Source organism: Carettochelys insculpta, chromosome 6 (assembly GCF_033958435.1).
Source record: "Carettochelys insculpta isolate YL-2023 chromosome 6, ASM3395843v1, whole genome shotgun sequence".
Lineage (NCBI taxonomy): Eukaryota > Metazoa > Chordata > Testudines > Carettochelyidae > Carettochelys > Carettochelys insculpta.
This window is the reverse complement of record NC_134142.1, coordinates 118,201,708-118,217,991: the sequence shown is the minus strand read 5'-3', so window position 1 is coordinate 118,217,991 and position 16,284 is coordinate 118,201,708. Positions and strand designations below refer to the sequence as shown.

The 16,284-nt window shown below is 49.5% G+C and overlaps 2 protein-coding genes across 10 annotated transcripts in view; both read left to right on the top strand.

Moving 5' to 3' along the window:
- RAB3IL1 (RAB3A interacting protein like 1) overlaps positions 1-4,115 on the top strand; it is a 29,277-nt gene extending 25,162 nt beyond the window's left edge. For 2 of the 3 annotated variants that reach the window (XM_074998019.1, XM_074998018.1), the window contains exons 10-11: positions 955-1,021; positions 1,345-4,113. In XM_074998019.1, the coding sequence (XP_074854120.1) occupies positions 955-1,021; positions 1,345-1,427 (150 nt within the window). In that variant the 3' untranslated portion in view covers positions 1,428-4,113. Of the gene's footprint in view, positions 1-954; positions 1,022-1,344 lie in introns of all 3 variants that reach the window. The other variant, XM_074998020.1, reaches the window with a different exon arrangement.
- Positions 4,116-4,255: 140 nt separating this feature from the next.
- LOC142014834 (uncharacterized) overlaps positions 4,256-16,284 on the top strand; it is a 30,824-nt gene continuing 18,795 nt past the window's right edge. For 4 of the 7 annotated variants that reach the window (XM_074998016.1, XM_074998014.1, XM_074998013.1 and 1 more), the window contains exon 1: positions 4,256-16,035. In XM_074998016.1, coding sequence (XP_074854117.1) covers positions 10,920-12,287 — 1,368 coding nt within the window. In that variant the 5' untranslated portion in view covers positions 4,256-10,919 and the 3' untranslated portion in view covers positions 12,288-16,035. The remainder of the gene's footprint in view (positions 16,036-16,284) is intronic. The other 3 variants (XM_074998017.1, XM_074998012.1, XM_074998011.1) reach the window with 2 other exon arrangements.

The following is a 16,284-nucleotide window of genomic DNA, read 5'->3' as shown; positions in this document are numbered from 1 at the left end:
CATTTGCCCAAAGTATACAGGCGTGTTTTAAGTGCTTTGCAGCTTGGGGCCTCAAGGAGCAAATCATTCCCCAGAGCACTCACTGCCTGGGGTAGGGCTGTGTGGGTGTGAGCAACAGAGCTCATACTTTGTCACTTTAATAAAAACAGTCCAGTTGAGCACCTCCACTCCTTGCACAAACAGTGTAGTTTTCCATTAGGAAAGAAATTCCCGTGTTATGAAAACCCCCTTCTTTCAGCAGAGCCCAGTTGTTCCTTTCAAGCTGGCGTGTTCACAACGTCTAGGGCATGTAATTCTGGCTCGGGATGTTTCAGTTATAAATATTTTAGTGAACCTTTGCCAGCCCCTTTCTCATCTTCAGGCAGCATTAATTCCTGGTAGCAAATACGTATAAATATCTGCCTCTCTCCTAGCCCCAGCTAAAAATACAGAGGATTGAGAAAGCTGTTTTCATCCATGATTCTCAAAGTTCAGCCGTATTGCTGTAGATGAGGAAATAGAGGCTCAGAGAGGCAAAGTGACTTGCTCGAGGTCACACAGTTCCTCAGTGGCAGAGCAGAAATTAAACCTTCCTCCCCCTTCCATTTACTCCCAGTCTAGCCTCCTACCTGCACTTCCCCTGCATATCCCATTTTATTCCCCTCCTCCTGCCAGGGAGAGGCCCAGGGCTCGGCATCAGGATTTCTGAAGGCCGCAGGGACGCTCATTGCTCCTCTTGCTTCCAGCTGGAGTTGAGGGTGCGCTGTACCTGTGACAGTCAGCCCTGTGAGCACAGAGAATTACACCGAAGCACTGAGATGGACGACAGAGCTGCCAAACTCTGCAGCCTTGAGGAAGAGGGATCCCCCGACCAGTATATCTGCATTTGCCTTGGCCAAGCCCTGCTGAGCCTGCCCCATGCCCTTGGTGAGGCCGTTCTGGAGCAGTGACTCTCTTTCTCTCTCTCTCCCTTAGATCACAGCCGTATGCAACTTCTTCACCTACATTCGCTACATCCAGCAGGGCTTGGTGAGGCAGGATGGTAAGAGGCAGCTGGCAGGGTAGCTGCTGTCTTTGGTCAATGGGAGTTCCTGAGGGCTGCTCCCTCTCTCTGAATGGGACTGGACTCCTAAGCAATGAGGGGGAGAGGAGGATGGAAAGGGCCCCATACTCATAGCTCCCCCTAAGCAAAATCCCATCCTGCAGGGCTGGTTGAGCCGGATGGGTCATTCCCGGGGGTCACTCCAGTCTCTGCCTTCTCTCTGTGTGGAATTACGTCTCACCCATGGGGGAGGGGCTGAGCCTGGTGGTTCACAAGGCACCCAGCCCGGGGCTTGCTAACCCTTCTGTCCTTTTCCTTTGCAGTGGAGATCATGTACTGGGAAATCATGCGGCTCAGGAGGGAAATGTCCATGGCCAAGCTGGGCTTCTACCCCAGCACGATGTAGGCTGGGCTTTGCAGTCTGAAGGGAGCCGCCCAAGCACGAACATCGCGTATTCCAGCAGACAGAAGAGCATGAAGTGGTGCCTCTGCCGATGGGGTTCCCTCCCTTTCCTGGCCTGCCGTGAATCCACCCGGGGGAGGAGCACGAGTTCCCTTATCCAAAGGCCCCCTTGCTGCTGTTCTTCCAATGCCGATGAGATGCAGACATGCTCTCCCTTCCCCTCGCCCCCCAGAGACGGGCTGGTCCTTTGAGCTCTGGGGGCATGGCCAGCTCTAATCTGTGTCCATAGTGGACCCTTTTCTCTCTGCTGCCTATAGCCAGTTTTTAAGATTTTATACGTGACTTCGCTTCTGCAGTTTCTCTTAGACCTTCCACGGAGGAGGAGAGTCCTGGGCTTCCCTGTTGGCCATGTGCCCTTCAGCACCAAAGTGCAGGTGGGCCTGCCCACATCCCTGCCTCTGCCTGAGTGAGGCCAGGGTGCAGTACTGTCCAGCTGTGCCTCCCAGCCCTCACTTGGGTCCCTGCAAACACCTGTACTGCACAGTAACCTCACTGAGCCATACAAAGCATGTCTTCCAAGCGCTTCTCTGCTCCTCTGGCTGTTGCCTCTAGGAGTCACTTTCCATGTGCCCAGTCAGAAAGAGAGGGCTTTTCAGCTCAGGGTTTGGTTTTGTAATGCAGCTCAGAGCTGCTGCTGGAGGAGCTACAGCGTAAGCCAAAACTCACTGCTCAGGGCCTCGGTCGCAGTGCAAGTGGAAATTGCAGAACAGAAAGCTGCCCACAGCTATGCTGAGGTTGGCTGTAAATAGGCTGCAGGCAGTGCTTCTTCATGTCCTTGTGAGACAGTGGTGCCCTGCTCTCGTCTCTGCAGGAATGAGCACCTCTCTATTGCTCTGCTGTGTGCTCCAGTCACTGACTGATGCCCCCTAGCCGCTCCTAGGCAGTGGCTTTGGGCATTCATCTCTCTGCTGTCCCAATACAAATTCCAGCCTGGGGCTGTCTCCTCTCTGGCTGTCTTTATAGCTTCAACTCAGGCACTCACTGCTCAGTGGCCAGTTATAGGCACAGGCTCTAGGCTGTTACTTTTGTGCTGCTCCATTATAGATTAAGACTAGAAGGGACCATTAGATCGCTTACTCCAAGTTCCCTTAGAACCAGGGCTTTAGTTATTCCTGTATCGAACCCTAGCCTTGTCAGTGCTTCCTTGATCTTCTCCCAGCTCCCCACCTGGGAGCCCTGAGACACCACTGCCTGTGCGTGACAGTGCCTGGGGCATCCATCGCCTGGTCCCCTACAGCTCACGTCTCCCCTCTCACTGATGGTAATATAGATGTATATGCAATAGTGCCGGGGGGGCCTTTGGCAAAGGTCATTGAGATCCTTGGATGCTCAGTTAATTATACACAGTGCTTTACAGAACCTTGCAAAGCCATGATCCTTACCTTGGAGTGTTTCTGTAACTGAATAATTAACCTCACCTACTGTTCGTCATCTCAGCTGCCATCCTGTGCTGTGGCATCATCTCATGTGGCACTGCTTGGGCTGCGTGGCTCTGGGATGTAACTTTGCTGCTGTCGGCAGAGCCACGATTCAGCCCGTTGGCACCCAGACTGATCATCTGTGACCTTACAACCTCTCTCCAGAGGAGCTGCTAAACAAGTCACCGGATAACAACGTGCAAAGGAAAACTCTGCCTGAGCGGCCTTCCGTTCTGCTTGCTGGTGGTCTGGGGTTGGGGAGTGGGGTTGGAGGGGAAATGGCAACAGAGCCTCTGTGCTGTTTGCAGGTCAACAGATGCCTCGGTGTGTAAGGGCTTCTTGAGTGCTGGCAGCACTGCTGGGAGAGGTGCTCCTTTCTTCATGCCAGTGCTGGCTGTGCCAGGATGCTTTGCCTGGTGGCCCTTGGTGCCACCCTGAGGGCCTACCCCTGCATGCTAAGGGTTGAGTCATGAGTGAAACAGGGAGTGACCTGGGAGGGTGATGCTGGAAATGCTCCCATTGTATCTGCTCCTGCTTGGAAGAGGGCTGGTGTAAAACAAGCACCCAGCGGTGGCCCCACAGCTTGGCCTCAGCTGCGTTGAGCACCGGTGAGACTGCAAGATCTAATTCCTCTTCAGCTGCTGGAAATACTCCCTCTGCCTCTGGCTGAGAAAATATTGGCTGTTTTCCTCAAGGGAAGATGTTTTACACAGAATTACTGGGGAGGGGTGTTCAGGGAAGAACCAGGCTCGGGGCCGGAGTTTGAGCTGGTATGAATCAGCGTCTCTATGACTCCAGTGGAGCTATTCTGGCTCATGCAGGCTGAGAGTGGCGCCCCCCCTCCACCCCCTCGCCAGGGCTCCTTGGTTCAGATGTCAGCTCTTTCCTTGAAGTGCCACCTGGATCCATTTTTCTTTGGTTCCTGTGGTAATTTGCTATGTAATGTTGCTGGATTCCAGGCTGGAGTTCGTGGCAGGTCAGCTGTGGGTGAGGTGATCCCTCTGTGTCGGTTTTCCTGTCAGTTTGTAAAGTGGTTTGGGAGAAGAGCTAGAGAAATGAGAGCTGTTGGTGTGGACACTGGGTTTTGACTTAACCTCTAAACCAAATGTGTTCACTGCTCTGAAATTGCTCAGTGTAAACAGCAGGATGGCTGTGCTCTTCTCTTTATAAAGAAAAATAAAGCTTTGCCTGGAGGAAGAATCACAATTCTAGACTCCATATTTGGCTTGGCCACACTAAGGAGAGAAAGGAAGCAGTTCAGTGGCCAAAATGAGGAGCCAAATCTGATGATTAGGTGGACTAAGGCTCCTCAGGATAAGCTTATGTAGGGAGCTCGTGGAATTACTCCCCTTGGTACACCACTCTGGTTTCCAGCGCTGCTTAGATGAGGAGATGCCCTGGTACCACTGTAAAGCCACAAATCGGGGATAATGGGACGGTTGCAGTATTGCAATAGGAACAGGGGACACCATGGTGCTGTTACCTTAAGAGTGGAATGGCAGTGATTGTGTAGCTAGTTTGAGAAAGTGAGTCTGTGCCTCCCTCTAGTGGAATAGGATGATAATGTGTCAGCTACCTTCTGCAGCTGGGAGAATTAACTCTGAGCTTTGTCGTCCCCTCTCTTGACCCTGGGGCCCCACAGAACTTAAAAGCACCCCACCACTAAAGTTCTGCTTGAAAAAAAACTCCATCATCATCAATAACCGTGGGCTCAGCGCCCGTGGGTGTCTGATGCCTCTCTCACTATGTCCTTCCATCGTTCCCTGGCCAGTGCAGAGCAGCTTAGTTTCTGTAGACTAGCTCCACACCAATCTCATATCATCTGTCCATTCTCTGTGGGATCTGCCTCTCTTATTCAAACCGTCCATTATGTCAAATACCAGGGTCTTGATTTTTCATTCATCATACATTCTGCAAATATGTACAAATAGTTGTAGCTTCCGTTTTATAACCTTCTGCAGCAGGTTCTCTTTCGGCTGTATCTTCCTATATAATTCCTCATTGGTGACCTTCTGCATCCATCCTATTCTCAGAATCTTTCTATAACAACTCTTTTCAAACGCCAATATTCCTCTTTTCGAATCTTTCGTTATCACCCATGTCTCACTTCCGCACAACATGCTGCTGAATACACATGTTTTCAAGACACCCAGCTTTGTTCTTAAGCTAATTGCTTTGCTTTTCCAGATCTTATCCATCGCCTTCAAACTTGCTCTTGCTTTCGCTATTCTAATCTCTGTTTCCTTCTTACAGTCTAGATCATACGTTATGTTCCTCCCCAGATATGTGAACTTCTCTACATTTTCTAGTTCAATACCATCAACACTGATCTTCCTTCCTATTTTCTTATCTCCAAATACCATTGTTTTTGTTTTATCGGTGTTCATAATCAGTCCGTACTGCTTCCCTTCTTCGTTTAACACCCGCGCCATTTTCGCTAGCTTCTCCTCATCTTCCTCAATGATAACTATATCAGCCCTGAACCTCAAGTTGTTAATTCTTTTCCCATGCACAGATATCCCTTCTACCTCTTCCTTGTTCTTGTCCATTGCTCTCTTCAGATGTGCGATGAAGATACTTGGTGATATTGGATGTCCTTGTCTCGTACCTCTACTTGTTTTAAATCAACTTCCCAGCTCTCCGCATGTGCTCACTGCTGCCTCCGCATTATCATTGATATCCCTCAACAACCGTATCAGTCTGCTATCCACTCTGTATGACTCCAACACTGCCCAAGTCTCTTTCTGATCTGTACTGTCAAATGCCTTTTGAAAATTGACGATGCAAGTGTATACGTTTTTGTTCTTTTGTTGAGCTTTCTCCACTATCAGTCTTAGTGCCAATATCTGCTGTATGGTACTTCTATCTTCTCTGAACCCCACTTGCTCTTCTGCTATATGTTCTTCTATCTGCGATCTTAATCTCTCAGTCAGTATCATCATCGGCACATTATCTAGATGACTCGTTGGGGCAATCGCTCTGTAGTTCTTGCACTCTAGTGTACTTCCTTTCTTGGGGATTGTCACTAGCACAGATCTTGTCCATTCCTTACGGGCCTTCCCTTCTTTCCATGCTATATTACATAGTTTGGTGTATTTCCTGAATCATGCTTTCTCCACCGTATTTGATCATCTCTCCCATGATCTTATCATTTCCAGGGCTCTTGTTGTTCTTTAGTCGTTTCACTGCTTCTTCTACTTCCTCCTTCGAAATATCGGTCTCGCTGTCGATGCTCAGGGGAGATATCTCTTTCAGTTCTTCAGTCAGTTTCTCTGAGACACTCGGGTCCAACTGTGCTTCGTATAGATTGGTGCAATATCTCATCCATCGCTGCACAATCTTCTCCCTGTTCATGAGCACTTCTTTGTTCTCATCTTTGATCACCATGTGCTTCGGTTGCCATTTCCTATTAATATTCTTAATTGTCTTATACGCTTTCCTGGTCTTACGTTCGCCATAATACCTCTCGATATCTTCACATTGCTCATCTAACCATTTCTCCTTATGCTGTCTGGCTGCTTTCCTTACCTCATTGCATTTCACCCTATATTGCTGTTCTGCCACCTCAGAAACATCTCTTCTGATCTTCAGCACTCTCTTCTCTTGAACCAACTTCAGTGTCTCCTGGGTAATCCACTTCTTATTGATCTTTTCTTCTTCTGGAACAGTCTGCTCAATTGCCTCTTCTATAGCGATGGCTATCCCTGTGACTCTTATCCAGGTCTTTCTCTGTGATGATATTCTTAATCTTCTCTTCAAGCGCTGTTCTGTATGCATTCCCTGTTTTTTTCTCACATAGCCTCGCCACGTCTCTTCTTTTCTTAAACTGTATCTTACATTTTTCTTTTGAGTTTTATCTTGATGTTTGCGACCACCAGACTGTGGTCTGAGTCTATATCCCCTCCTTGGAAAGTTTGGCACTGCTGCACTGATGTTATCCATCTTCTTACCAAAATCATATCTATCATTTTCTTGGACTTCCCGTCATTCAATCGCCATGTCCACTTCCTACTGTCCTTTAGGAGTCTCGTGTTGCAGGTCACCATCTCATGCTCTATAGCAAACTCTAGCAGTTTCTCACCTCGTTCGTTTCTTTCTCCATATTCAGACCTTCCCATGACTCTCTCCCAACCTTCATTATCTGTTCCAGCCTTTGCATTCCAATCTCCGATGATCTACACATCTTTCTTCGGTGTCTCCTCCACCGTCTTTGTCAAGTCTTTATAGAATAGCTCAGTCTGTTCCTCCATACTGTCTGACATGAGTGCATACACCTGAATGACTGAGATGTTGAATGGTTTTGCTTCGAATCTTGCTACCGTCATTCTTGCACCACCAGTTTGTATCCTAATAATGCTCTTCTAGCTGTTTTGCTAAGAAGGAATCCAACTCCTACTTCATGCTTTGTTTCATTCCCTGACCAAATGACTTCACAACCGCATATCTCTCTTGATGCCGTCCAATGCATCTCTGCCAGTCCAAGTATATCACATCGGTATCTCTCCCATCTCCTTCCGAAGCAGCTCTGATTTTCCAGTTGCCCACAGTGTTCGGACGTTCCATGTTCCAATGGATCGCATATGTGTTAGCTGTAATTTTCTTTCGGTAGCCAACTTATCGACCCAACCCCGATCACTCAATTGATATCACGGACCTTGTTTATCTGGGCGATGTCTGAGCCGGCATCTTTTAACATTTAGTTGTAGTGGCATCAGATTTCATTCGTATTGTTTGACAGTCAGCGCATCAACACACATCTGACCAACCCTCCTTCATCCAGGCTTGGGACTGGCCTGGAGCTCGCAGTGGCTTCGTGGTGGAGTTAAAGGTTACAAATTCCCTGACTGCCACCACCCACGTGCAAAACACCCCTTTCTAGAGCCCAAGAAGAGACACTTGAGATGCCTCCTTGTGGGTAACTCCAAGCTCTTAACCCTCCCTCAGGGGAGAGAGCTTGATAACAAACTGCAACCTCTGAATGGCTGACCTTTCAGTCCTAGGCTTGTGCACGAGAACATCCTGCCCTCTAAGACAGAGTTTCCCACGCTTAAATCATTTGCATACCCCTTTTGGAAATTCAGCCGTATTGGCGTGTGCCCAGTGCTGTCCCAGTGCTTATCTCCTGATTTTTAATAATTTATTTTCTGCTGTATACCCCTTGAAATCCTTCTGCGTACCACCCGTGGTATGTGTATCACCCTTTGGGGAACATTGCTCTAGGACGCAAGAATAAGATCATAGGTTTGAAAGGTGATTCATTAACAAAACCAAGAAGATGTACTTTGTAATTATACATGGTTGCTCGGTGTTACAGAGCAACTAAAAAAAGTAAGATTAAATACCTGGGATTCAGTTTAAAAGTTAATCAGCAGAGTAGATAAAATAGCCTAAATCCTGCAAACCAAACCCAAAGTTAAAAAGAAACTGGTCACATTTGACTAAACATCTTTCTACTCACATATCTGTTGTTCCAGGAGTCATCTGTAGGTATGAGTGTTATGGAAAATGTCAACACCTGGTTCCAGACTTAATTAATCTCTGCTTCTCCTCTCTCACCCACACAAAGGAATGCCAGGCAAATCACTGCTTCCATTAAAAAAAAAATCACACTCTTCCTATTGGCTAACCTGGACCCTTGCCAACCTTTCCTGGAGATTTTCAGGCACCTGCAATCTCTGGGTTTAACCTTTACAAGTGACTTAGCCAAATGCTGGGACGTTTAAAAAAGGGGTAGTAATGCTCTCATCCATCCCAAGCTCAAGAAGGAATAGATGCTGGTGTTGAAGGTTATTGGGTTCAGACCGCACTGTTATCCAACAGGCAGGTGGATTATAATTGTTCTATGGGTAGGGCAAATGCTGAGTTTTAATGGGTTTGCAGCACTTCTGCCATATGAGGACCTGGTGACTCAGAAAGGAACTCAGCAAATCAAAGGTGAAAAAGGTGCAGGCTGAGGTCAGGGCAAACAGTGTCGAGGAATGTGCTAGAGTCTAAAGCATCCATAGTGTCAGGGTCACCCTGAGCCTCCAGTGGGGACCAGCTGCAAGAGGTCACCTCAGCCAAATGCCATTCCCCATCATTGCTGAGGTCAAAGATGCCCTGGAGGTCAGTTTCACTTAAATATAAAAGGATCCTGGGCACTTTTCAGCTCGGTGCTTTTATAGCAGCTTGTTCACTTCAGCAGATCTGGAACCTGTTGCTATAGCGTCAACGTCCAAACTTCCACTGACTTCCGTGGGGCAGGAGAAGCCACTACAAGCCAATTCCCATTTGTGCATGATCTCAGCACTTGGGCTTTGGCAGGGGGTGTGGGACTGGTGTGTGGCGCAGCGTGGCCTCCACTGCTGGTTAGAACATGCACAACTGAATGGGAGTCACCCTTTCTCATGGGGGTGGGGTTAGAGTTAATTAGTGGCAATTTAGCTTCCTACAGGCTTGGGGGAAGTGCCAGGGGTCAACTGTACTGTTGCATGTACAGCCGGGCTGGAGTCAGATTTACCTGAATCTGTAGCTTGATTTGATTGACCGGAGTAATTAGCTGGGGGGAGAGACTACGCACACTCAGGCTATGTCTACGCTTGCAATTGATAGGTGAAACTTTTGTTCATGGGTGCTTAAATCCTTCCTCCTCTCTCCAGCCCTAGTGACAAAAGTTTTGCTGTAGTGAGTGTGAATGCTGCTTTGTCAGGAGGCACCCTCTGCTCAGGGAGGCTAGCAAGCAAAATACTACTACTTCGAGTGGTCCCCGTGGGTGCTCCACATTAGGTGTCGGGCTCACCCCGGCGCAGTAGATCGGAGACTTCCAGCTGTATCTCCTTGGGTCACGCATGTGCCAGTACGTGTTGGTCCTTCACGTGCTTTCGGTCACGTGCGCGATCCAGGTCCACTCCAGTTCCTCTCAACCGCCAATGGCTGCAGACGGAATCTGCTCCGGCTCCAATGCCTGAGACAGATAAATTTGTTATAATATAGTTACTAGTTTCTTTCTTGTTTTCTAAGACTGTTAAAGTTTGTTTCCTGTATATAGTTTAAAAAAAAAAAAAGAGAGAAAAAGAAAAGGAAAGAAAAGAAGAGGGGGAGAAGAAGGAGGCCGCTGGTCGCTGTCTTGGAGACTGTGAACATTATCTGCTTTGTTGGCTATTAGTAGCCATTAAGTGCCTTACTTAACGTTGAAAGAAATGTCTTCCCCAGGGTCTAAGAAATGTGAATTGTGCGTAGAGGCCATGCCTGTCTCTGATGGCCATAGTAAATACATTCGTTGCTTGGGAGAGGCCCATGTCCCCCAGAAATGTCCTCACTGCTCTAAACTAATGGCCAGAGCAAGGAAGGACAGGGAGATGAGACTAAAAATGATCTTGTTCGACAAGGCCCTCCAGCCTGAACTGTTGGAGATGCCCCAGAAGGAAGGGCCCTCAGGGCCACATAAGAGTAAGGCAACCTCTTTAACTTCCTCTATGCATAAGAAAAAGAAGGTATCCTCAACTCGATCCTTGCCAGTGGTATCTGTGGGCAGGCACAGGGCTGTGAACCGCTGGCTGTTCAAAGCAGTGAGAGGGCCACACAACATAAAGCAGTGCCTGGGCTCCAACCAGTAAACAGTCGGCATCGAGAACCCTGCAGGCACCGACATGGCGGGCACCAGAAGCTATGGCACCGAGAGCACTGGAACCGGAGACCCTGGCATGTGGCCTGACGGTGCCGGAGACAGCTACGCTCACGGAACCGCATGTAGCGGCACCGGGAGTGGCACCGATGGCCGCACCGAGGTCCCAGGCACCAGAGATGGCAGCACTGACCATACAGCCACACGGGCTAGGCAAGGAAAGATCCAAGACCCGGCACCGCAGCCCATCCCCTGACATTCTTGGGATGCCACTTGCTCCCAACTCTCTTCCTGAGATGGGTATGCCAGAACGGGCGGCAACACCACCAGCCTTCCTAAGACCTCCATCTCCATTTCTTCAACTACGGTCTCCCTGGCTCAGACATCCTTCGCCGGTCTCCCTAACGGAACTGCATGAGTGCTTCTATAGAGCATCCCCGCCAATCTCAACATCATCAAGGTGATCACACTCCTCTTGGCACTATGCATACAGACACCGATCGTGGTCTAGGTCTCCATCACCGGGACCCTGCCCCTGCTGCTATGGCCACTCAGCATGGTGAACGTTATCGGCACCGGAGCTCAAGATCGAGGGACAGATCCCTGCCTCAACCTTCAATGCATGGCTACATCTCCTCTCTCCCTTCAAAAAGAGCACATGCCTCTCCAGTGGGGATGGGTCCAGAGTCATTAGACCTCCCCCTAGAATCCTCAAGGGAATGGACACAGAAGGTGTCTGAAGAACCGGAGGAGGTTTATCGCAGCGATGCTTCCTCGTCTTCCCCAGATGAGGTGGTTCCTGGGGATATATCTCCCCCGGACGACCTCAAGCAATTTCAAGAGCTTTTTAAGAGGGTGGTGCACACTCAGAACATACAGATTGTGGAAGTGCAGGAGAAACACCATAAACTCCTCAAGAACCTAAGACCCCCCGCATCATTTAAAATAGCCATCCCACTAGATGAAGCCATTATGGAAGCTGCCACAAATATCTGGCAGACCCCAGCCTCTATTCCACCTACTAACAAAAGGGCAGACAAGAAGTACTTTATACCATCCAGGGGTATGGAATTTCTGTTCAACCACCCCCAACCAAATTCCCTGGTAGTTGAATCTTTGCAGCACAGATCAAAGGCACCACAATATAAGTCTGCGGGGTCCGACAAGGATGCAAGAAAACTGGACTTATTTGGGAGGAAGGTATACTCCTCCACATTATTGCTGTGCATGGCCAACTACACCACCCACCTGTCACATCATAACTTCGACAGTTACACTAGACTTACCTCTCTCATGGACTTCCTCCCGGATGATAAAAAACTGGTCTTGAAGGTAATAGTCCAGGAGGGCTATGCAGCTTCATGCACAGGTGTCCAGATTGCCCTGGATGTAGCGGACACAGTGGCGTGCTCCACAGCCACAGCAGTGGTGGTACGTAGGGAGTTGTGGCTCCAAACATCTGGCATCCCCAAGGATCTGCAAACGAAAATCGTAGATCTTCCGTTTGACAAGGAAAAACTATTCGCTGACTCCACCGATTCAGTCCTACATTCTAGCAAGGACTTGAGGACCACACTCAGGACACTGGGGATGTACACCCCTCCCTATAGGAGGAAGAGATTCTACCCTCAACAAATACGTTACGCCTGCCAACCCCAGCGCTCGCAATGTCAGCGGGGTTACGATCAGGGACGCCACCAACAACAACAGCAGAGGACATCCAGGCGACGTCCCGAACAAGGATGTACATTGTCTGGGCAAACCCCAAGACAGCAAGTTTGACGGTTATGTCGAGGACTGCGTTACCAAGAACATCCCTCACTGCCAATCACAGCGTATGTTCCACCACCAGCTCAGACCATTTTATCGACAGTGGGAAAGCATTACGACGGGCAAGCGGGTTTTGGAAATTATAGCCAAGGGATATACCATCCCTTTCCGATCGCTACCACCACCAAAACCCCCTATTCAGTCCCTCCCCAGGGACCCCTCTTATGAGATGAGGTTAAAGCAAGAGGTAGACCACCTTATACTTATAGGGGCGGTGGAGAGAGTCCCAGATGAATTCCAAGGGAAAGGTTTCTACTCCCAATACTTTCTAACAGAGAAAAAAACAGGAGGCTGGAGGCCAATCCTGGACCTACAGGCTCTCAACCACTATTTGCACAAACAGCGCTTCAAGATGACTCCAGTCGCCTCCATAGTCACGGCACTGGACAATGGGGATTTGGTTCGCAGCCCTCGACTTACAAGATGCGTATTTCCTTATAACAATCCATCCGGCACACAGGCGCTTTCTTTGCTTCAAAGTAGGCACGGAGCACTTCCAATACAGGGTCCTCCCATTCGGTCTATCTTCAGCACCCAGAGTCTTTACCAAAACACTTGCGGTAGTGTCAGCTTACCTACACCGGCAGGGTGTGTTCATTTTTCCGTTTCTGGACGACTGCCTTCTGAAAGGTGTCTCAAGGGCAGATGTCCTGTGCACGATAGACATCACTTCAAGGACCTTCCTCTCGCTGAGCCGAGTCATCAATTTCCAGAAATCGACGATGGAGCCCACGCAGAACATTGTGTTCATAGGGGCACACCTAGACTCTACTACGTCGAGAGTATATCTGCCCGATGCCCGTTTTCGCGCTCCTTAGTGCAGGTGATGACGTACAGCCCCACAGTGTCAATCCTAACTTGCTTACAGCTCCTGGGGCATGTGGCTGCCACCACATTCTTGGTGCAGAATGCCAGACTACATATGCGAGGCCTACAGCACTGGTTGGTGACTGTGTACAGGCCAATGATTCATACCATTCACAAAAAGGTATTGCCCACAATGGAGGTGTGAAAGTCTGTGGCATGGTGGGCAGACCCCAAGAACTTGCTATTAGGGGTGCCATTCCACCAACTTCAAATCGTGGTTTTTCTCAGAACGGATGCGTCCCACATAGGATGGGGAGCACATGTGGGCAACAAAGTGACACGGGAGTAATGGTCCCCCGCAGAGACGGCGATGCACATAAACGTACTGGAACTCAGAGCAGTGTTCAATGTATGCAGGCACTTCCACAAATACCTGTGGGACAAGGTAGTCAGAGTCAGTTCCAACAACACCTCCACAATGTTCTATATCAATCGCCAAGGTGGAGCCAGATCTAGTGCGTTATGCGCAGAGGTGGTCCGACTATGGAATTGGTGCATTGCAAACAACATAACGCTAAAAGCCTCATACCTGCCGGGTGTCCGCAACGTGAGAGCAGACCAACTAAACAGACATTGTGCTCTCACGCACGAGTGGCAAATCCACTCCGATCGACTCTGCAACGTATTCCACAGATGGGGGTTTCCCCAGATCGACTTGTTTGCCACCTACGCCAACAAGAAATGCCCGAAATACTGCTCCAGAGCGGACATTGGACAACGTTCACTGGGGGACACCTTCATGCTCTCATGGAAGGGCCCCTTGCTGTATGCATTCCCTCCCACAAGGCTCATTCACAAGGTCCTACAAAAAGCAAGAAGGGAGAAGGCGCGCATAATACTCATAGCCCCAACACGGGATTGATAGCAATGGCTTCCTCTGCTGCTACACGTCATGCTGCCCAGCACTCCCCCTCCCAATAGTACCGGACCTTCTCAAGCAGAGTCAGGGGTCCATAGCACACCCCCCATCCTCGAATGCTCTGCCTGAAATCATGGCTAATCCATAGCTCAGCACCTCCGAGAGAACATGCTCAGAAGGAGTAAAAGAGGTCCTGGAGTGCAGTCGACGGGCCTCCACCAGGAAGGCTTATGCACACAAATGGAAATGTTTTACATTCTGGTGTTTGTCCAAGGAATTGACTTTTCTGGACATCTCCATTCCCACAATCCTAGAGTACTTACTGGAACTGAAACAAGACGGACTTACTTTATAGTCGTTAAAGGTCCATCTTGCAGCTATATCAGCATTCCGACATATGGAGGAGGGGTTAACTGTATTTGCCCATCCCATTACCACACGGTTTCTAAAGGGGCTCACAAATCTATACCCCCCCGTGGAAACCGTTATCGCCTTTATGGAGCTTGGACCTGGTCCTCGACACACTGTCTAGACCACCCTTCGAACCATTGGCCACTGTACCCCTCCAGCTACTTACCATGAAAGCAACTTTTCTTCTCGCAATTACATCAGCCCTCAGGGTGACCGAGCTGGCAGCGATAATGGCAATGCCACCCTATACAATTTTTTGAAGGAGGCAGTGGTTTTACGATTACACCTGGCCTTCCTTCCAAAGATTGCCTCAGAGTTCCACATTAATGAGCCAATAGCTTTACCTTCATTTTACCCGAAACCGCATACCTCAAGTAAAGAACCCCGGATGCATTCACTTGATGTGAGGAGGACGTTGGCCTTTTACATAGACAGAACTAAGCCCTTTCGGAAAACAGACAGACTCCTGGTGTCTATTGCACCCAGATCAAAAGTGGGAGGCCTCTCATCACAAAGAATTTCAAATAACATTGTATCCTGTATAAAAATGTGCTACGAGTTCCGTAAGACCCCTGTGCTAGTTCTGCCCAGGGCTCACTCCACTAGAGCGATGGTGACGTTGACAGCCTTCTTCAAAGGAGTCGCATTAAAGGACATCTGCAGAGCGGCAACATGGTCATCCCACGACACCTTCGCCAAGCACTATGCGATGCACCGGGTGTTGGATGAGGATACGTGTCTATCCACAGCAGTCCTTTCAAGGGCAAGCTGCACGTAAATCTGGTACCCACCTCCATTTTTGGGGTCACTGCTGGGTAGTCACCTAATGTGGAGCACCCACAGGGACCACTCGAAGAAGAAAGAGAAATTACTCAGTTGTGTAGTAACGATGGTTCTTCGAGATGTGTCCCCATGGGTGCTCCGCTACCCACCTTTTCCTCCCTGCTTTGGAGTTTTGCTTTGTGTCTTTCAGGAGCATCCAGGGTGGCTGATCGAGAAACTGGTGTGGACGGGATCGCACACGAGACCGAAAGTGCACAAAGGACCTACGCACATCGGCGCATGTGCGACCCAATGAGATACAGCTGCAAATCTCCGATCTGCGGCGCCGGGGCGAGCCCGACACCTAATGTGGAGCACCCACGGGGACACATCTCAAAGAACCATCGTTACTACACAAGTGAGTAACTTCTCTTTCAAAAGTGTTGACAAATGGTGTTTGCACATGCTGAACATTTAGTGACAGGGCGGTGTTGACGCAGCCTTGTTGCTAAACACTGCACAGCGCAGACTCACTATCAGGCTGGGAACCGCAGGGCAACATTCCCTCCTCTGCCCCCACAGGAACTGAGGGAGGTCACGCAGAGGCTATGGGTAATGGATCAGCTTCCAGCGCAGCTCTCAGGGTTGCCTAAACCGTTCCCCAGCATCTGGCTGTTGTGAGCTGCCACAAGGCCACAGCAGATTGCTGGGGTGCAGCTCCACCGTGGCTTGTCCCTTCTCGAGCCTGCCAGTGCCTTTCTGCAGCATGAACTCTGTTCCTGGTACTCACGTGGAGGCAGGGTAAGGCTGACACCGCTGGGGTATGAGTCTTCTCTGCCAGGCTTATTCCTGGGTGAGGGAGAGGGTAGCAATCTCAGGCTGGTCCTCTGGCCTTTGTGTGCCTTTGTGTGGGCGAGTGCGAAAGGGGTCCCAGGTAAGGATGAACTTGTCTACCTGCAGCCCCCTCTTGCCCATCAGTGGCAGTTCCCAAGAGGGAACTGAGGCTAATCTCTGAGAGGTTTCTGGTGGGCAGATACTAGCCAGAGGCAG